The 22696-nt window shown below is 32.2% G+C and overlaps 2 protein-coding genes and 2 pseudogenes across 2 annotated transcripts; 3 read left to right on the forward strand and 1 right to left on the reverse strand.

The window, feature by feature from the left end:
• Window positions 1–76: 76 nt before the first annotated feature.
• On the forward strand, window positions 77–3102 carry LOC11411217 (probable LRR receptor-like serine/threonine-protein kinase At3g47570; annotated as a pseudogene).
• Window positions 3103–6211: 3109 nt separating this feature from the next.
• LOC11406083 (SKP1-like protein 1A) lies at window positions 6212–7150 on the reverse strand (annotated as a pseudogene).
• A 13352-nt stretch (window positions 7151–20502) lies between these two features.
• Window positions 20503–21492, forward strand: LOC112422172 (putative receptor-like protein kinase At3g47110). Its single transcript, XM_024784983.1, has one exon. The coding sequence runs from the start codon at window positions 20503–20505 to the stop codon at window positions 21490–21492; it is 990 nt and encodes a 329-aa protein (XP_024640751.1).
• Window positions 21493–21503: 11 nt separating this feature from the next.
• On the forward strand, window positions 21504–22667 carry LOC120580689 (receptor kinase-like protein Xa21). Its single transcript, XM_039834749.1, has one exon. It carries the CDS (start codon window positions 21504–21506, stop codon window positions 22665–22667), a length of 1164 nt encoding a protein of 387 aa, XP_039690683.1.
• Window positions 22668–22696: the final 29 nt, after the last annotated feature.

Below are 22696 nucleotides of genomic sequence, written 5' to 3' on the forward strand. Positions count from 1 at the left end.
CTTAATATATCCAATCATATATCTAAAAGCTGCATATGTATTTGGTTACTCATAATAAATATTTTCAAAGAGCAAAATGAGGAATAGTATGATGTTTCTTTTCTGCTTTGCTAGCCAAATGTTGGTGTATTATTTCATACCATCAACAGCTGCTGCTCTTTCTTTGAGTTCGCAGACTGATAAGCTTGCTTTGAAGGAAAAGCTCACAAATGGCGTACCAGATTCTCTTCCATCATGGAATGAGTTATATTTCTGTGAATGGGGAGGGGAGGGGTTTTAATGGAGGGGAGGGAAAGGGAGGGAAGGGAAGCAAAGAGGAGATATATCAATTAAATATATGTTTGGTTCAAATGATGGGACGGAAGGGAAGGGAAGAGATTTTAATTAAATATGTGTTTGGTTCATAATGGGAGGGGAGAGATTTTAAAATCAAATTACTTTTTTATCCCTCTAACCTTAAAACAATATCATGATTTTTATATTATTCACTTCATAAAAATTTAAACATAAAAACTCGTAACCAAAAACTCCATAAATAATCAAACATAAAAGTTCGAACAAAATATTAGGTATTCATAAATATTAGAGCACTTCTAAAATAATCTAGTACAAAATAAAAATATTTATAACAAAATCTTCTACAAATTTTATTAATTATGTTTTAATATATAATACAATTAAAAAGTATAAAATAAATATATCAAAATAAATAAAAATAAAAGCAACGTTAGTCAAAAAAGTGAATTCACGTAAAAAAAAAAATTAGAAGACAAGAATATGCGGTTCTTGATAAAAAAAAAATTGACATTGGCATGTTACAAAAAAGATGGTAATAAGCAATATGTTGAAAACACTTAAATTTTTAATAAGGACGGTTTTGTCATTTAAAAATAAACAGGAGGATAATTATGTCAATGTAATTAAAATTGCATTAACTCATCTCTCTTTCTCCCCCCTCCGGTCCAAAAAACTCCAATTTGAGGAGGAGCAATAAATGAGCTTATGAATGATTTTACTCCCCTTCCTCTCCCTCCCCTCCCCTTCTAAAAATTGAATCAAACACAAATTTTTTAAAATATTCTCTCCCTTCCCCTCCCTTCCCCTTCAAAACTCGCGAGTCAAGGTCCTAACCTGTTGGTTCAATTTGCTGCAAGATTCCGGTGCTTCATCTTTCCCAGATAATTAAATATTCCTATAGAGATCACTAACTGCACAAATATCCAGGTAATTCATTTGCTGCAAAATAAACTCACGGGAATAGTTCCCACATGGTTTGGATCATTGTTGCAACTTAGCAGATTGATTCTCGAGTCAAATAATCTAGTTGGCACTATTCCCTCTTCCTTACTAGTTGGTACTAATTTGGTTGGAGCAGGAAGCTTTGGATCTGTTTATAAAGGATCTCTTCTCAACTTTGAAAGCCCTATTGCTATAAAGGTCTTGAATCTTGTTGTGAATTCATTGAGAAAACTACACCAATAAAAACTTGATGCGTGGAGCAAATTAATACCAAGTAATCAAATCAAGCGGGTAGCAAATAATCCAAACAAAATCAACAAGAGATAAAAGGAAGAGAGAGAGAAAGAACACAAGATATTTGTTTACCCAGTTCGGTCTAATGATGACCTAGTCTGGGGGAGAGAGCAGCTCTCCGATCCACTATAATGATATGAGTTTCTTTACAAAGAGATAATGAGTTTCAAGAATCAGTCTTCAAACCTAATTCTACCAAAGTCCCAGCCTCTTCCCGTGACCAAGAGACTCAATCCTAATAGTGTTTTGTTCAAGGTGAATCAAAACAATCCCAACCCTAGAGTTGTTGCCAAGAGAAATTCTCTATAAACCCTAGTTTGTATGTTAGTTTCTAAACTTTGTTTTTCTACACACTTTATCATTTGATACAAGGCTTATATTTATAGTGGAAAGTAAACCCTTAAAAAACTGAAACAAATCAAACTGAAAATACTTTTTATTTTTATCTTTAGCGCGACCATCGTGGCACGAAATTTCCAGTAGCTTCCCAGGAATCTTGCTTCAACAATCGTGGCGCGATGCTTCTCCATCGTGGCACGATACTCTAGATTTCTGATTTTAAGTTAACTCTCACAAATCTTGAAACACGTGGAGCAGCAAAGAGTTTCATGGCAGAATGCAATGCTCTGGGAAAGATGAAGCACCAGAATCTTGTCAAGGTCCTAACCTGTTGTTCAAGTGTTGATTATAAGGGTGAAGATTTCAAGGCTATTGTTTTTGAGTTCATGTCAAATGAGAGTCTTGAAAAGTTTTTGCACAATAATGAAGGGTCTGAAAATCATAATCTCAACCTCACATAAAGGTTAGACATTGCTCTTGATGTAGCTCATGCACTTGATTATCTTCACAATGATACAGAGCAAGCCGTAGTTCACTGTGATCTTAAGCCAAGCAACGTTCTTCTTGACGATGACTTTGTAGCCCACTTGGGAGACTTTGGCTTGGCTAGGATCATTCTTGGAACCACAGAGCATTCAAGTAAAGATCAAGTTATTTCCTCTACTATTAAAGGAACTATAGGATATATTCCTCCTGGTAAAGTTCTTAATTTATATCCCATACTTGTTATTACCTTTAAGAAATTTAGCAGTAATCATTATCATAACTTATTATCAAATATTAGCCTCCATGTTTTATGATCGATGTGTTAAAATTTAATATATAATGTATACTTCACTATATTTTTCCTAAATAGTTGTTGTTGTTTGAAAAGAGTACGGAGAAGGTGTTCCAGTATCACCAAAGGGAGATATCTACAGCTTTGGGATTCTTCTACTAGAGATGTTCACCGGAAAGAGACCAACAAATAACAACTTTTCTGAGAGATTAAGTCTGCATAAATTCTGCAAAATAAAAATTCCAGAAGCAATCCTTGAGATAGTAGATTCTCAATTGCTTTTTCCATTTGCTGAAGATGAGATGGGGATTGTGGAAAACAAGATTAGGAATTGTTTGGTGATGTTTGCTGCAATTGGAGTCGCATGTTCTAAAGAGGTCACTACTCATCGAATGTTGATAAAAGATGTTATAGTTAAGTTGAATCAAATCAAATCAAAGTTTCCATGCTAGGAACCGCTGCTACTGTGATAAGAAAATAATTGTGTTCACAAGAAAGCTTGTCTAGCCATCGATCAAGTGTGTTTTTGTTGCATTACTTTGAATTACAATTTCTATGTATTGGGATAATAATTTGTAATTGTAGATGCAATTAATGGTATGAAGTTGCATTAAATACATGGTATTGTTTGGAAATTTTGTTAGTTGAGATGCAACTAATTCTATAGTTTCTAAAGTTAATTTAATGTCTTGCACGTTTTCCTAATTATAAAATTCAGCCAAAACCAAAAACGACACCTTGTCATATTAGCTTTAGAAATTCTAGAAAAGAATAATTCAAATTCTAGAAATTTCACTCTAGTGGTTTTACTTCGTTGGCTTGTATCGAGCTAGAGTTTTTCTTCAGATTAGTCTGAGTTAAGAAACGTAAAAAATAACATCAAAAGTAGTTCTAGTTTTCTTAGCGTTACCATGTAGCATTGTCTTATTCTTTGATGCTTTCAAGAATAAGCTCACATCAAGCAGGGGATGTTGTGAATCCGGTTAAAACTCACACCAATGTAAACAAAGATGTGTGGAGCAAAAGGAAGTGATAATCTATGTGTAAAGTGTCTCCAAGCAACAACAACAAAAACAACCCTAGTCTAGTGTAGAGCAACTCCACAAGAGAATACAAAGCAAACGAGATAAGCAAGAAAGGAAGAACAAACACACCAAAAAGATTGTTGACCCAATTCAGCCAATATGGCCTAATCTGGGGGAGAGAGCAGCTCTCCAATCTACTATGATGAAAGTGTTACAAAGGGTTACAAGAAAAATAGCTTGCAAGCTTACACAAGAATAAGTCCTAGTTTCTACCCATTTGTGTTTCCCCACTCTCACAATATGAACCCTAAAAGAGAAGACACTAGAGGAAGTTTTAGATCCTTCCAATGGTGAAATCTCACTACCCAAGGTGATTACAATGTTTTTTCCAACCCAAGAGACCCTCTCTACAAAGACACTCAACCCTAGAGTTCCCTCCTTTGTAATCCAAGTTTTTCTCTCTAAGCTCTTCCAAGCTCTCTTCCAAAATCTGCACAAGAACACTTAAATACTAGCCTTCCTCTGATAAAATCGTGTCACGATTTCCAGATCGTGTCACGATTTGAACGTACGTCCCAAGGTATGACCAGTCCTTATCAAGGATACTTAACGAGCAAGTTTGAAAATCGTGTCACAATTTGGCACCCTGCAAACCAGCTCACGGCATCACGATTTCTCTGTTCTTCCAGACCACAAATTTGAAGTCAAATCTCAACAGGGGAAAATAAGCACTTAAAAGGTATTAGAGGCATTAATTAAGTGTATATCTTTGTGGATTCAACTATATTAGTTCTTTGATACTGTGAATTAGTTGCATGTTCTAGATCACCTTCAATAAGACACAAAGGGGTCTAGAATGTTTGTTACACAACCGTTAACAAATTGACTCGAGAAATCGAAATATCAGCCTTACACAAAGGTTAAGTATTGCTCTCAATGTAGCTCGCACGTTGGATTATCTTCACAATAATTTTGAGCAAGCTGTAGTTCATTGTGATATTAAGCCAAACAATGTGAGGAAATGGTTGCCTACTTCGGAGATTTTGGATTAGCTAGGTTCCTTCATCGGGCAACAGTGATTTCCTTCATTGGATATGTTCCCCCTGGTCTAGTATCCTTTATTCCTTAATATCTTTTAAAATGTTTATCGTTACTTTGTGAGTAGTGGCAATAACAAAAAAGGTTATCTTGTCATTTACATCAGATAGGATCATATACAGTAGCTAGCTTAGTAAGTAATGTTCTAATTCAAAGTTTTTCCAATGAATTTCATAAGCTAGTAAATCTCGAGATTCACGATACTAAAAATATTTGTTTTTAGCACTTGTTTGGTAATACGGTAGGTTTCCAAAATCATGGTGAGCCACGGTGAATTTGCAAAAGATACACTCTATAACTTTTGAAAAATCACATTAGCTCAGAGTCATTTCAATAAATTATCACTCAGTAATACCAAACATGCACTTAACCAATATACAATTGTGGTTGAGATATATTCCTATTATCTTTTTTTTTTCTTTTTTCTAAATAAATGTCGTTGGAATTTGGAACAGATTATGGATTAGATGACTTTTGTATCACCAGAAGGAGATGTCTACAACTATGGAATTCTTCTGTTGGAGATGCAAACCAGAAAAGGACCAACTGATATCATGTTTGGTGATGGTCTAAGCTTATGTGAACTCGGTAAGAAGGGAATTTCAGACAAAATCACTGCACAATTGCTCATGCCATAGCCAGAAAACAAACATGGGGTATAGAAAACAACAAAGGGGAATGTTTGGCGTCCTTTGCTAGGATTGGAGTAGCATGCTCAGTATAATTTCCCAATCAACGAATGGGCATATATACCAGAATTTATAGAAGGATGTGTTTCGCTCAAGTGTGAAGACCATATGATGATGATCAAACTGTACTATTATTCATCCTCATGAAATCCAAAAAGAAAAACAACTGTACTATTAGCTGATGATAAAACTTAGACATCAAGACCATACGATAGAAGCGCTTCCAATAAGTGGCAGGAAAAAAGTTTAACATTAAGGAGTGAAGACAGAATCAAATTGAGACCAAAAACAGACTGTAATATCTATAATAGTCAATAATGTTCTTCTACCAATGTTTTAATTGTATGAACTATGGAGTATTGGAAATAAATAACAAATGTAAAGTAATTAAGAACGACCCAAGAGTTTAGATGAGTTTTTAGAGATTTCAAGTTTGAACCTTCAAGCTTAATCCTAACAGAAATGACAAACTTGGCTGCTCATACAATTATCTACGCAACTAAATTATGGAAATTTAATGTTTGTTCAAAGGTCTTGCTTGAATCTTGAGGTAATGCTATCTTTCCGGATATACCCTCTCTTACAATAATTTGGTTCCCTAAGATGAAATTATAAGGTGGATTTTGAGATAACAAATTTATGTTCGTTTGCTTATCCACTAAGGGGTCTGTGCATAGGATAGGATGACATTTGAGAAAAAATATATCACAAAAGTAATTCATACTCATAAAGTAAATTCTGCCACCAAATCAAAGCATAAATAACATAGCATAACATAACATAACTCACATGAAAAATTCTTGTCTGAGATTGTAATGAATCCTTAAAGCACTGGTCTCTTACCTATCTTTAAACTATCTAGATATAATAGATAGTCTCCAAAGTATAATGAGCAAAATTTGGTTTCAATTATTAAGACACTAGAGACTAGATTGGTCGATTCGTTCTATAGTCATTCACAAGCCCATTGATTTTCCTGACGAGCTTCCTCTTCTTCCTCTGGACTATAATCATTTACACTATTGAAAGTCTTGAGAATCTCATCTGGTGTCGTTTTCGTCATCATTTCTCCTAGAGCCTGACATGTAAGATCCAACAAGCTCTTGATGTTCAAATAGTTTGCAGACAAGATGAGATCGAGGAGCGTAGCCTGATCAACCTTGATGAATTCAGTGTCCCAACTCCCAAGCCTTAAGATCATCATGTAAGGGTTTTTCTTCGGAACTCCCGGCCTCAACATGCTTTTTACAATACTCAATAACCTTCGCCAAGATGTTGCTAGTTACCTTTATAAGAGGGTTTCCGTTATCGTGGATACAATCATCCTCAATTATATGCTTGAGCGTTTGTGATTCCAACGCTACTGCCTTGTCAATTTTAAAGGTTCCGCCGTCAGAACTCTTCAGTGTGACCTTTCTCGTCGATGACATGATTTTTTTTCTTCCCCTATTCAAAAGGTAAAATGTCCTAAACCTTAAATTTATTTTGGGGTCACTGTTGCTCCAAGCACCCCCACTCATGGAGGGGGGGTGTTGCGAGTAATGTTGCCAAATGTAAAATTTAGGTTGTATTTGTATTGGACCTAAGTAATTGAGTCTAAGCGTTTAACCGGTCCAGAACAGATTCCATTATCGTGGATACAATCATCCTCAATTATATGCTTGAGAGTTTGCAATTCCAACACCACTGCCTTGTCGATTTCAAAGGCCTCGCCGTCAAGGGTGACCTCTCTTGTCAAGTATCTTTTTATTCCACATATAATATAAATTAAATCCAACAAATATAAATTAAAATTAATACATTAATAGACTAATTAATGAAATATAATAAAATTGAAATAAAATCAGATATCATTTATAATCTTAATTAGAAAAGAATTGTGATTCGTTTTACATAAACAATTAACTGTGATTTATTCTTTTTGGCTTTCTGAATTATATTTAGGCAATAGATCCTACAAATAAATATTTTTTTTAGGCAATAGATCCTACAAAATATTCACAAAAACTAGTTCAATGGACTAAATTAATGTGATTAGTAAGGAAGCCATGCAAACAGTTTTGTGGGGCTCAAAATATAATAGTAACCGAGTGTATGTGAAGTCAAACTATGTGGATTAATATAAAACAGAAGATGTATTTTGGATGGACTTGACTAAAGTAAATGGTTCCTGTCAAAACATATTCAAATTCTCTAGTGTTGATCCATAATCTCTCTATCTATCTCTCTATTCAAACTTACTCTTTATTTATTTTACTAACTTGTGTAACAATTTCAACAAAGTTTAGTGCACCCATTAAGCTATTGAAAATTAACCCAACAACAAAGTGAAGATTTTCATAAAAACAATAAAGTGAATATCTCTATTAATCAACGCCTGTTAAGTGATTGAAGGTTGTTGAATTCCTCCTAAGACTAATCATTCGAGAGAATATGCGTTTGATTTATGAAAAAAACATCTTTTGATAGACTCTTTTGCCCAATAATGCATGTCCATGCTTATAAATCAACGCTTTGCAATAATGCATAATTTCCTCTCTGTTGCTAATTTTATGATGACAGTTGTTGCAAGGAACTTGCAGGGAAATCGGTTAGAAAATTCTAAAAAAGATGCATTGACTTTTTTACTTCTATATTTTCTTAAAAATATGTGTCCATGCTTATAAATCAACGCTTTGCAATAATGCATAATTTCCTCTCTGTTGCTAATTTTATGATGACATTTGTTGCAAGGAACTTGCAGGGAAATCGGTTAGAAAATTCTAAAAAAGATTAATTAACTTTTTTATTTCTATATTTTCTTAAGACTTGCAAAAGACTCTTTTTTTAACGCACGGGTGATATGGAAAGTAATATTTGACGGTAATAGGTAACAAAATAGTTTAGATGAATATCATGATTGTCATATAGTATTTTATAATATTAAGAAGCATAGACGTTGGTACTGTACCATAACATAATTTTCCATGACATCATCCAACATTATAGGTTGATAACAAGGACGGAGTTAGGTACTAATAAAAAGGGGCAGCCGCCGCCCATGAAATATATAGGACCGGCCCCTATAGGACTCATGTGCATATTAACCGTTCACCACCCATGCTTTCATATCCACTTGGTTCACTTATACTAAATTTTATTCTTTTTAATTAAAGGTTCACTCATATTCTCTTTTTTCTTACCATCCACTCATATTTTTTAATAATAATAAATATAGCATATTGAATTGATCAGTCTATTAAGTTTTATTCCTATATTTCCAAGTAGAAGCCAACAACGTTTGGGAAATTAGGGGTGATAGAGATACCCTAAATCATACATTCAAGAACAATTATATTCTAAAGTTCCAATTTCTAAAAATTTCAAGTACCACCACACCTCAAGATTTAGTAGTAGATATTTGTTATTGTTTATATTATTTATCATGTCTTATATTTCCACCCCCCTCGATAAATTTTTCTGGCTCCGTCCTTGGTTAAGTATAGCAAGACTGGTTATCATTTATAAGTAAGAGATTAGGTTAAGTATAGCGAGATGGATTAACGGTTATTCCTTTCCAAAAAAAGCATATAATTAGGAAAATAATTTTATTTTACTTTAGATAAACATTAAATGCAAAAGCGTGGGGGAAAATTAAGTTAAGATAGCGAGACGAATTAACATTTATAAGTAACATAACATAATAGGTTAAATATAGCGAGACGAGTTAAGATTTATAAGTAAGAGATTAGGTTAAGTATAGCGAGACGGGTTAACAATTATTCATTTCCAAAAAAAACAGCTTATAATTAGGAACATAATTTTATTTTACTTTAGATAAACATTAAATGCAAAAGTGTGGAGGAAAAATTAGGTTAAAATTAGAGATGACATTTTGCGTAAATTAAATATAGGGTTAATATAGTAAAGTCACGCGAAAAAATTAGGTTAAATCTATGGTTAATACTGCGTCACGGGTTAAATTTTAGAAATAAGAGATGACATTTTGCATAACTTAAATCTAGGGTTAATATACATTTTGCATAAATTAAATCTAGGGTTAATATAGTAAAATCACATGAAAAAATTAGGTTAAATCAAGGGTTAATACTGCGTCACGGGTTAACTTTTAGAAATAAGAAATAAGATATCTCTCCGTTTGAAAATAAGATTTTGATTAAATTAAATATGTTTAATTAAACAAGGGTAATACAATAAAAGTAAGCATATAATTTAGGTTAAAATTAGGGCAACAGTTAGCGTCCGGGTTAACTTTAATAAATAAGAGATAAGATATCTCTCTGTTTGAAAATAAGATTTTGATTAAATTAACTAAATTCAATAGGTTTAATTAAATAGGGGTAATACAGTAAAAGTAAGCATATAATTTAGGTTAAAATTAGGGCAACAGTTAGCGTCCGGGTTAAATTTAATAAATAAGAGATAATTTTATTTTACTTTAGATAAACATTAAATGCAAAAGTGTGGAGGGAAAATTAGGTTAAAATTAGAGATGACATTTTGCGAAAATTAAATCTATGGTTAATATAGTAAAGTCACGCGAAAAAATTAGGTTAAATCTAGGGTTAATACTGCGTCACGGGTTAACTTTTAGAATAAGAGATGACATTTTGCATAACTTAAATATAGGGTTAATATACATTTTGCATAAATTAAATCTAGGGTTAATATAGTAAAATCACACGAAAAAATTAGTTTAAATCAAGGGTTAATACTGCGTCACGGGTTAACTTTTAGAAATAAGAGATAAGAGATCTCTTAGTTTGAAAATAAGATTTTGATTAAATTAACTAAATTAAATAGGTTTAATTAAATAGGGGTAATACAGTAAAAGTAAGCATAGAATTTATGTTAAAATTCGGCACCAGTTAGCGTTCGGGTTAACTTTAATAAATAAGAGATAAGAGATAAGAGATCTCTGTTTGAAAATAAGATTTTGTTTAAATTAACTAAATTTAATAGGTTTAATTAAACAGGAATAATACAGTAAAAGTAAGCATATAATTTAGGTTAAAATTAGGGCAACAGTTAGCGTCCAGGTTAAATATAAGAGATAAGAGATTAGGTTCAACTTTGGTGATACCTTGCATATGTTGAGATATAAATGATAATGTTTAGATATTTTATTAAAACTAGCGAAAAGACAGACACGTGAATGTAAATTATTGCGTTAATTTATGTAAATTATGAACGATATTTTTATAAAATTTTGATTTTGATTTAAAATTAAAAGTACAAATATTTGTGATTTTCAAATTGTAACAAACCTAAAAAACCACGTTTATCTTTTTCAATAACAATAATTTAACAAAGGATCTTGTTAACGAGTGTCCGGGTTAGACTCTTATTTTTCAGGATAGACTCTTTTGCCCAAAGGTTAAGTAATAATACTAGTGACCAGATGCATGCCCATGCTTATAAATCAACGCTTTGCAATAATGCATAATTTCCTCTCTGTTGCTAATTTTATGATGACATTTGTTGCAAGGAACTTGCAGGGAAATCAGTTAGAAAATTCTAAAAAAGATTAATTAACTTTTTTGTTTCTATACTTTCTTAAGACTTGCAAAAGACTCTTTTTTATGTAATTAGGTTCAACTTTGGTGATACCTTACATACGTTGAGATATAAATGATAATGTTTAGATATTTTATTAAAACTAGCGAAAAAATAGACACGTGAATGTAAATTATTGTGCTAATTTGTGTAAATTATGAACGATATTTTTATGAAATTTTGATTTTGATTAAAATTAAAAGTACAAATATTTGTGACTTTCAAATTGTAAAAAACCCAAAAAACCATGTTTATCTTTTTCAATAACAATAATTTCACAAAGGGTCTTGTTAACGAGTACCCCGGAGGCTACTCTTTAAGGATTCCAAAAGAAGAAACTATTTTATAAAAAAGTCAAATATTTTAATTTTCGATGCATTGATTACACATATTTTCATGATAAGTTGCCATTAAAAGGTGTTAACGAGTGCCCCAGAGGCACTGGTTAACATTAAATATAGAGTGAACCATCAAATTCATCCCTGAATTTTCACACGTCGGCCAACTTCGTCCCTCAATTATGCGAAATATCAATTTAGTTCCTGAATTTGTTAGACGTCCATCAAAAAGGTCCCTCCGTCCAAGTGCTCTGTTAGCCATGCTGATATGTCGCCTTGCATGGTGTTGTCTTGTACGCGTGGCAAGAAGGAAGCCACATGTTCAGGGACTAATTTGATTGAATTGGAAAAAGTTGCGTTTAACTTTTCAATTTATTATTTTTTGCTTTTCCTATTTTGCCCCTGCATTACCCATACCTCCTTCTTCACATTTCAGAACATCAAACACGTCCTTGACCCTTCTTCTTCCCGCTAAAACTTCCTCCATTTTCACCCCTCCAAAATCATCATCATCTCCGACGATTCTGACATTTTTGAAGTTTGTGTGTTCGGCTGTGATTAAAGGTAACGCCTTTCTTGTTGTTTATCAAGTTTCTGTGTTCGTATTCACCCTGTTTTTGTCTGTTTTTTTGTATTTTCGTTTTAAGTTTTGATCATGTTTGTTATCGCGATTTTCGGGTGTCAAGTCATAAATTAGGCTTGAACCTTTCAATCTTTGATATTCTCTATTTTTTCTTGGGAAGGGCAAAATTGAGAAAAAACCCTTAGATTCGAAGTTCGGGGGTCGTTTTCGCTACGGGAAGGTGTTAGGCACCCGGAACGATTATGGTATTCCATAAGAACCGTTCTCCTAAGTTTATTTCTACGCTTTATTTTTATTGCCTACTTATTGAAAAAGAAGTTTTTTTTTTTGAGTAAAGAATGGGGGAAGAAGATGATTGAGATTTTATTTTACTTGGCTTGGAGGAGTTTTAACTCATTGCCTACGTACCCTTTTAAGGGATCAAAACCAAACGTAGTTCGTTCTCGAAAATTGTTTTTGTTTTTGTTGGTTGATTTTAAGTTTTTAAAAAAAGAATTTTGAAGAATGGAGATGAGAGGCCTCAAGGGCATGAGATTTGGAAAATGTGAGGTGGAAGTAGTTATTTTGCAAAATAAAGTCTAAGTATGGTTAAAATTCATTGGGATTTTTCTTAAGAAAACAAAAGGAAAATGAGGAGTTTTGACTCCTATTTTAGAAAAAAAGTTTTCAAGTGAGGTTATTCATATTTTTGAAAAATGATTTTTTTGTCTAAGCGTTGTAAAACCTAAGCATACATCTAAGCATACATTCCCTAATCATGCATCTAGAACATCCATGTGGGGTGTGTGCATGTGTCGGTGCTCGTGTCGGTGTACATCACTTATAGTGTCCATAGTCCTTTACATTGAGTCCTAGATACATGCTATGGTCTTGCAAGAATGTAAACTAAACTAAACTAACTAAATTTATTACAAACCAATTGGCATAGAAATGAATACAAAAAGAAAAACCTAAACTAGGAGCAATGAGGGTACAAAGATTAGGTGCTTATGGAATGAGTGAGATATGAAGCATAAGAGTTAGTAACACAAGTACAAAATGATAAAAAAGAATGCAAGCAATATAGAATTGAAGAGCACAAGAAAAAGAAAATAATGCAATGAAACAAAGTGGTAAAAATACACCTAGAATTTAGGTATAACACTCATATATGCATATGACCTATAATTCCCTCATTATAGCCATTTTTGAAAGGTTTGAATTTAAGCTACAATGTGAGGATCATAAGAGTACACACAAGCCAAGCATTATATCATATTCCTAGAGATATTTTCACACATTATTTCACATGCAAAAATATCACAATATGAAAAAATGCATCAAGAACATATATGGAATTTAATGAGCAAGAATTAAAAGAACAAAGTAAAGAAAATAAATGCAAAAATAAGCAAATAAATTCTAATACTTAGAGGAAAAATTAAAATGATAGGGAAATATTTTTAGAAAATTTTTTAGGAGCATAAAATGCCAAGAAAGTGTAAAAAAGTATTTAAAACACAATTAAAAAGCAATAAAAAAAAAGGCTCAGCAGGATTTAATCTGGTCCGCTGGATGAATCCAGAGGTCCAGATCTAACTCCCAAGATCACATCACAGCCACTGGATCAAAGATCCAAGGGTCAAAAAAAAAAACACAAAAGATAGTGTAAAATGCAGGAAGCACAATGACCGTTAGATCAAAGATCTAACGGTTTAAACAGAAGATATACCATATTCCACACAAAAAGTCACACACAGGATTCAAAATCAAACACACAGCAGCCATCAGATCTTGGAACAATCCAGATCTGATGGTTCACAGAGCGAGGGAACACAACAAGAGCACGCACGCGCGCGCGTGGGAACGGAGGGAGTATAAAAAGGAATTTTCACACAAAAATCACATAAACTTCTTCTTCTTCTCTCTCTAAGTCTAAGTCACAATTAGAGAGAGAAGCTCTCCCTTCTCTCTAAAAATCCCGCCGGCGAAGGTGGGTGGTGGTGGTGATTCCGGCGCGGCGGCCGGCCGGTTTCCGGCGGCGGCGCCACCGCGCCGGAAAATTCGAACTTCTTTTTTTTTTAAAATTTTTACATCAAAAGTTCCGTCACCACCTCCTCTACACAAATCCGGCGTTAGTTTTAGCGAGAACGGAGCGATTCGGACTAGATCTACATTTTTTCTTTGAAAATTTTTCACACTTTTTTTAAAAAAAAACTACGGATCTAGATATCCTTTTCTCTCTAGTGTCCGAATCCGGCCTCAAAATTTTCAAAATCCGAACGTACACGCCTAGATCTACAAATACATATCCGTAACAAACTTTTTCACACCTTTTTTTACACTACATATGCGCGCGAAAACGGAGAAAAAGAGGAGAGAAATGCGTTACCTCTGTCGTGAAACGGAGAAAAATCTTCGGAAAAACTTCGAATCCTCCTCTTCTCTTTCGCGCGCGCTATACCCTCCGTTGGTGTTGTTTTTGCTCGAAAATCCGGTACGTTTTGGTGTTGATGTGGTGATTCGCGGTGGTTTTGAGTGAATCCGGTTCGGATTTGTTGATTTTGTGGTGGTTGGAGCTGATTCCGAGCAGATCCGGTTTAGATCTGTTGATTTTGGTGATGAGGTGTTCTTGGTGTTCTTCCTCTTTTTTATGAGTTTTTTCTGTTTTGATTCTGTTATGGATGAGAGAGAGAAAAAGATTCTGTTTGAGACTGATTGTGATTGATTCTGATTTTTTTTTTTGACTGATTGTGATGGATCTGACACATTTACTATTTATAGCCTGCCATGTGTATCTGAGAACCAATGAAAAAATGACATCTGGACTGTTTTGGACTTAAGGACTAATCTGCAAAAAGGTTAATATGAGGACTAATCTGCAAAATAAGAAAAAGGACTAAAAAATGCAATTTTAAAAAGTATTGGACTAAAATGCAAGTTAAAATAAAATTGGATAAAAATTGGTAATTTGAAAAAACGTAAAGTGAAACAAAAAATAAAATCAACAAAAGGACTAAAACGAACCAATTACTGACACGAGGTATTTTAAAATACCTCCCTGTCGAAATTTTGACAGGAAAAGACAAAAATGCCTCTAGGGACTAAACTGACTCCATTGCAAGAAATGACCAAAATACCCTTTTGTATGATTTTTGAAATAAAATGCAAGAAAAGGTAATGCGATGTTTCTGAGAGAGTTTAAACGACTTGTAATGCAAGAAAGACATTTTGGATGGTTTTGTGCGCAAGAAAATCAAAGATAAAATCATGATTGAAAATAGTTTGAGACAGAGACATTAAAATATGCAGATGAAACAAAGTAAAGGTTCATGGAAACATAACAGTAAATTGACAATTATCAGTGTTGAAAAAGAAATTTGAATGAGTATTTTTAGGTCCAAAATTAGGGTATAACAATGTTGTTTATTTTGTTTCTGTGATCGTTGATGCTTGCCTTGTTCTTTGTTTGTGTTTGTTGCGTTTTTGAGACAGTTGTTTTGATTATTCGTTTTCGGGTTTTGGAAGTGAGGTTCAAGAAAGTCAGCCTCAAGCATAATGTTGTGTCTAGAAATGCAGAAACTGCAGGAAATGTTGTTGCAAATGCTGGACAGGTATGACTCTTAATTTTTAAGGATCGTTTTGGCAATTAGTAAGAGTAATTGAACGACTGATATGATTGATTATGTTATGATTTTAGGGACTAATTTGATTGAATTTTCAATTTCAGTTTCTGCACCAAGGAGGTATGGCCTTAGAGGACTAGTTCTTACATCTGATAGGCCTAAGCAAACACCAATGAGAGGTCCTGCACCAACTCATGCTGGCATAATTAGGGTTCCATATCCAACCTATGGTCCATCCGTTTCGACTCAACCTACTAAATTCGTGGAGTTTATACTAACTCCCGGATTTTCAAAGAAGTGATGCTTCCTGGAGTTTAATAGATGTTTTGGATTTGTAATATTTAGGCTTATTTGAATTATGCCCCATAGTTGGGTTTCTTTTTGCTTAACTTGCCGTTTAAAACTTATGACTTGTTAATGTCCCATAGTTGGGTTGCTTTTGCCTATGTAATTTCTCAGACTTATGACCTATACTTATGCCTATGTAATATTTCAATTTCAATTTGTGTGTTCTACCTTTTTAGTTTATTTTGTACACATATGTTTGAAGGATCAATTTGATATCTGATTAAACAATTCAGGGACTTATTTGATGGTTTTTTATATAATGTATGATCTATTTGATAGATAGATAAATAAATAATTCAGGGACTAATTTGATGGCAATATTATTATAGAAAGATTACATTTCTCAATCATCTTCAACATCTTTTGATTAGTTACGTTAAACCAACCTTTGGTAGAGTGCAAGCATAGAATGGCCTTCCTGGGTTTTTTGAAGTATTGGATTTTCTAACAACACAAATTGTAGGACACCAACATTACAACACCATTAAACTTGGAGTTTGAAGATGAAACTTGACTTTCAAAACCTTTTTTTCCCATATTCCCACCCCCCATCATTTCAGATTCAATTTCAATAGTTTTGCTTCAAGAAATTTTGAGGATTTTGGCTTTCAGACTCACTACGAAAAAAATTAGGTTTGAAGTTTTTTAAATTGGGACAGAATTGGACCACTTATTATTGGAGGAAATTTTCATAATTATAGAGTGTAGATTGCATATTGTGTAATTAGGGTTCCAATTTTATACAATTAAAAAAGAAAGAGCTGTTTGGGAAGAAAATAACCATTTAAAAAGAAAGTCAAAACATTTTCTGCATCATTATCATGTCCAATGCATAGAAATTACTGTGAAAGTAGTAAATCAAAGACTATAAATTTTGGATTGACTTGACTAATCGATTCATAAGTTTTCAAAAGAAAAAAATCATTGAAGACTATAAATCAAACTATAATTAGTGTTTTTTAGGGGATTAATTAGTCTTTTAATCATCTCAAAAATTAATTACAAATATCTTTATTTTAAGAAGTTATTTGCCCAATAAAAAAAATAAAGATATTTGTAATTAATTTTTGAGATGATTAAAAGACTAATTAATGCCCTAAAAAACACTATTTATAGTTTGTACAAAGAGAAAGATTGATTTTTTTTTTTAAATCAAGTTGTCCTCCAACATTATCATGCTATTTTTTACGGTTAAATAAGTTTTTATTCCATCTAAATATATATTTTATTTTTAGGACCTCTAGAAATTTTCTTCAACTAATGATCCTTTATATATTTTTTGTCGACATCTTTGATCCCAGTTTTTAATTCAACTCATGTGTATTCTTCAAAATTTTGAATTATTTTTTGCAATCATGTCTGGTACATTATATAAATTTCTTTAATTCATTTTTTGTTAAAATTCTAATTTTTGCGAGAGATCATTCAAAATTTTGTAGGGTACACATAAGTCGAGTTAAAAATCTGTAGGGTACACATGAGTCGAGTTAAAAACAGTGATAATAAATATTAATAGAAAATATTTAAAGGACCATTGTTTGAAGAAAATTTTAAAGGTTCTAAAAATAAAATATGATATAATTTAAAGGGATTAAAAAATTATTTAATCCATGTTTTTAATTAATAGTGTCTAGGGAATGGACATTCTTACAAAAAAAAAAAAAAAGATTTTTATCATTAAATATTATTCATTATGCCAATGAGTCAATGTTCGAATTTTAATTAAGAGAAATAGTCGTATTTAATGTTTGACATACCTTAAATAAGATTACTCCTAACCACATGTTTAAGGGCCTCAAATTTTTTAACACTTAAACCAATCTTTTTTTTTTTTTGTTTTTTGACAAAACACTTAGATCAATCTATTGTTAGTTTTTGTTCCCGGTTTTATTAAACTTGCAATAATAGTTTCCATTTTAAAATTAGTTTTGGGTAAGACTATAATGAATTACAAATATCTAATCCATGAAATTTTTAACACTATTCGTCCAAGTGTTGGTGGATGCTTGTTGATTTATATAAGATATTATATTTATTTACTTTATTTTGGTATATTTTTTTACATTATATTATACTCAAGGGATATTCTATTTTTATGGATATTTTTTATAAAATATTTTTTTATTTTTTTTTAATAATGGTATGGGTTTATTTAGACACACCGAAGAACTAACTTATAAGTTATAATAATGGATAGTTTATTCAACCACACACACCTCTCTTCTTCTTCTTATACTATAGCCATAACCATTTTTTTTTATCTCTCGAAGAAGAGGGGTAATGTAGGATAAATTTTGACCCAAAATCACTCATCCAACTTGTTTTTCTTTATTGTTTAGTTAAATAAGTGATTTCCACAAATTTTCAATCTTAATTTGTTTGTGATTTTGTCGTGTTTGCACTACTCTGTTTATTTTGATTTTATGTCTTTGTGTGGTGCGTTTTTGATTTTTCATCCTCATGCAATGTTTATTTGATTCAGGTTGAAAGATTAACTTTGAACAAGTGCAGATTCGGTCAATCAATGATTTTGGCATCATCAACGTTGTAGATCTAGAGACATCAGTATTCCAGAGACTTGAATATAGTCATATTTGTAGGCATATCTACTCAATTGTTTTATGCTATTAACATGCAGTATATTGTGAGTTTGTTCGCAGATTCATCCTTTTTATTTTTAGTTACTTTAAATTTGTATTATTTTGATGTACTCTGTTTTAATGTATGAATAAATATCGTTTATTTTTATAAAAAAAATTAAAATAAGGGATAGTTTATAATAAAACTCATAAGTAGTTCAAATTCAAAATGGTCGTGCAATTCCGACGAATTGGTCATTGTGCCATATAACACTATTGTTATTTTTATGAATACTAACTAGAAACGTGTCCGTATATCCGCTCTTTTTATTGCATTAATGTTTGAAATTATGAACGGTATGTTTTTTTATGAAATTTTGATTTTCATTAAAACTAAGTATATAAATGTGTGCTGATTTTAAATTATAACAAACTAAACTAACCATAATTTTGTATTTCAATTACACCAACAATATAACAAAACAAAACAAAATATAAATTCTTTTTTTTAATGACACCGACAACAATCTTTATTATAAATAAAGTATTTTAAGGGTATAATTGAAATAATGTAAAAGTAAGTATAAATATACTCATTTAGTTTGTTACACTTTTTAAATGATAAAGGGAAAAAACAATGTATATATATATATATATTTTTTTTATATCATGTTTGTTATATTTTTTATAATATTTAAATTGAGAAATATTAACCAATGTCTCCGGGGCACTGGTTAAGGGTCAAATATAGTAGTATTTTGTATTGAAAGTTGTGTTGTCATTACATTAAAAGTTTAAAAAGTGTTCTTTTTGACTTAAAGTTTTCACTTTTAGCTTGCTTAACCAGTGCCATGACCCTATTTAAATTTATTTTTATATATTTTTTATATGTGTTATTTGTATTGAAAATTGATGACATTTTTAAAAAAAGAAAAAATCAACTCAAAAGAATAGAAAGAGATTATTTTCTTTATATATAGATGAATAGCTAAAATAAATTAGGTTAGCTACTTTTTTTTAGATTAAGACAGTAAATGATCCTCTTTTAGATCTCTTAAACTATGTAATCTTTGAGTATCAAATTATGCAATTGAAAGTTTACTATATTTTATAATATAAATCTATTTAAATTTTCGAAAAGTAGTAGAGTCCATCTTTAAATCGGATCTATATATGACTAATAAATTTGTTTATTTAAAATTCAGAAATGCAATGTATTTTTTTTTTGCTTTCGTGCGTAGAGACATGCGCATTGGCCAAGCGTTGTTCCCCCTTAGAATCGAACCCGGTATTTCCCGAGTACGTCCTTGGAAGGAGCTCCTTGCCACTGGAGCCCAAACAAGTTGGTTAAATGCAATGTATTTTAGATATACAGGTTATATATATATATATATATATATATATATATATATATATATATACACACACACACAAAATACAAGTATTAAATATGAGAGAAGTGGTTAATATTTATTTATATTTAAAATGAATGAGGTATTGTAAATTTTTATTGTAATTCAGTTTTGAGAGTAGTGGCTTCATTTCCTTTGAGTAATGAATGATACTTGTTAAGCCTCTTGGATTGGTTCTGTGGTGAGGGATTTTTATATTAGGCATGTGCTCTTAGATTCAAACTTCATTGCGTCCATGATAAATAATATGATACATATTGAACACCTCCATTTTTCCATCATTTATTAAACACGTCAATTTTTCTTTCTCTATTTTATCATATCACTCATTCTATTTCTTTCTCTCTAAAGGTGTAGAGCTGTGTTTGGTTGTCCATATACTATTTTCCATTTATTTCTACAACCAACTCTTTTTCTCAATTTTCCGCTGTCAATTTTCCTATGATATAATTATTATGACCGTGGAATTTCTTGCACATACTTCTCTTTATATATCTGATCAAATCTCAAAGCTGCATATATGCACTAGAAGGTATTCTTTAGTTACCCATAATAATACATATTCTCCAATAGCAAAATGAATTTTTTTTTTATGATTCTTCTCTGCTTTGCTAGCCAAATGTTGGCGTATTTCATGCTACCGACAACAGTTGCGCTCTCTTTGAGTTCAAAGACTGATAAGCTGGCTTTGCTTGCATTGAAGGAAAAGCTTACAAATGGTGTACCAGATTCTTTGCCATCATGGAATAAGTCTCTACATTTTTGTGAATGGCAAGGGATTACATGTGGTCGTCATCACACGAGAGTCTCTGCCTTGCGTTTGGAAAATCAAACATTGGGTGGCACTCTTGGACCATCATTGGGAAATCTAACCTTTCTTACAATTCTAAAACTTAGAAAGGTCAACTTGTATGGTGGAATTCCAAAACAAGTTGGTTGTTTGAAGCGATTGCAAGTTCTTTACTTAGACCAAAACCATCTTCAAGGAGAGATTCCCATAGAGCTCTCTAATTGCTCAAATATCAAGGTAATTAATTTTGCACTCAATGGACTGATCACCGGAAGAGTTCCCACATGGTTTGGATCAATGATGCAACTTACTAAATTGTATTTAGGTGCCAATGATCTGGTTGGTACTATTCCATCTTCCCTAGCAAATTTTTCATCACTCCAATTGCTAGCACTTCCAGAAAATCACTTTGAAGGAAGCATACCTTATTCTTTGGGTAGGTTGTCAAGTTTGACATATCTGTCTCTGAGTTCAAATAATTTGTCAGGTGAAATCCCTCATTCTCTTTACAACCTATCAAATATTCAAATTTTTGATCTTGCGGGAAACAAGTTATTTGGTGGTCTTCCTACAAATTTAAATCTTGCATTTCCCAATCTTGAAGTATTTTATGTAGGAGGTAACCAAATAAGTGGAATTTTTCCATCTTCAATATCCAACCTTACTGGATTGCGAAACTTTGATATATCAGAAAATAATTTTAATGCGCCAATACCTCTTACTTTGGGTCGATTAAATAAACTTGAGTGGTTTGGAATTGGAGAAAATAATTTTGGAAGTGAAGGAGCTCATGATTTGGATTTTCTTTCATCGTTATAGGAATAATTTTAATGCCCCAATTGTCAGCGATCTATGCTTCTAGCAATAATTTCGGTGGTGCGTTGCCGAATCTTATAGGAAACTTTTCCACTCATCTTGGTTTGTTTTATATCGATAATAATAAAATATATGGAGTGATACCGGAAAGAATTGAACAACTAATCGGTTTAATTGACTTAACCATTGGATACAATTTCTTTGAGGGAACAATTCCAGATTCAATTGGAAAGCTTAAAAATTTGGGAATATTGGGCTTGGATGGTAACAAATTATCCGGTAACATTCCAATAATCATTGGCAATCTTACTTTGTTGTCTGAACTAGGTCTATCTAATAATAAATTTGAAGGAAGCATTCCATTTACCATAAGAAATTGCACCCAATTGCAGTTATTAAATTTTTCTAGTAACAGATTGAGTGGTCATATGCCCAATCAAACATTTGGATATCTAAAGGGTTTAATATTTCTTTACTTGAACAACAACTCCTTGACAGGTCCCATTCCTTCAGATTTTGGTAACTTGAAGCAACTTTCTCATTTGAATCTAAGTTTGAATAAGTTGTCAGGTGAAATTCCAAAGGATTTAGCTTCTTGCCTAGAATTGACAAAACTTGAGTTGGGGAGAAACTTCTTCCATGGAGCTATACCTTTGTTCTTGGGCTTATCTTTAAGGTTCCTTGAAATATTAGACCTTTCTGAAAATAATTTTTCGAGCATAATCCCCTCTAAGCTAGAAAATCTAACATTTTTGAATAATTTGGACTTGTCCTTTAACAAACTCTATGGTGAGGTTCCCAAAGGAGGTGTCTTTAGCAATGTTTCATCAATTTCACTAACCGGAAACAAGAACCTTTGTGGAGGAATACCTCAATTGCAACTTCCTCCATGTATTAAGTTACCTGCCAAGAAACACAAAAAATCTTTAAAAAAGAAACTCGTCATTATTAGCGTAATTGGTGGGTTTGTGATCTCTGTCATAACTTTTATAATTGTTCATTTTCTCACGAGAAAGTCCAAAAGGTTACCATCTTCACCATCTTTGCGAAATGAGAAATTGAGGGTTACTTATGGAGAGCTACATGAAGCAACCAATGGTTTTTCTTCTTCCAATTTGGTAGGAACAGGAAGCTTTGGCTCTGTTTACAAAGGATCTCTTCCTAACTTTCACTACTAGAAAAGTTTCATATACCAACGGAATTTAGA

This window comes from Medicago truncatula, chromosome 5 (assembly GCF_003473485.1).
Source record: "Medicago truncatula cultivar Jemalong A17 chromosome 5, MtrunA17r5.0-ANR, whole genome shotgun sequence".
NCBI lineage: Eukaryota > Viridiplantae > Streptophyta > Magnoliopsida > Fabales > Fabaceae > Medicago > Medicago truncatula.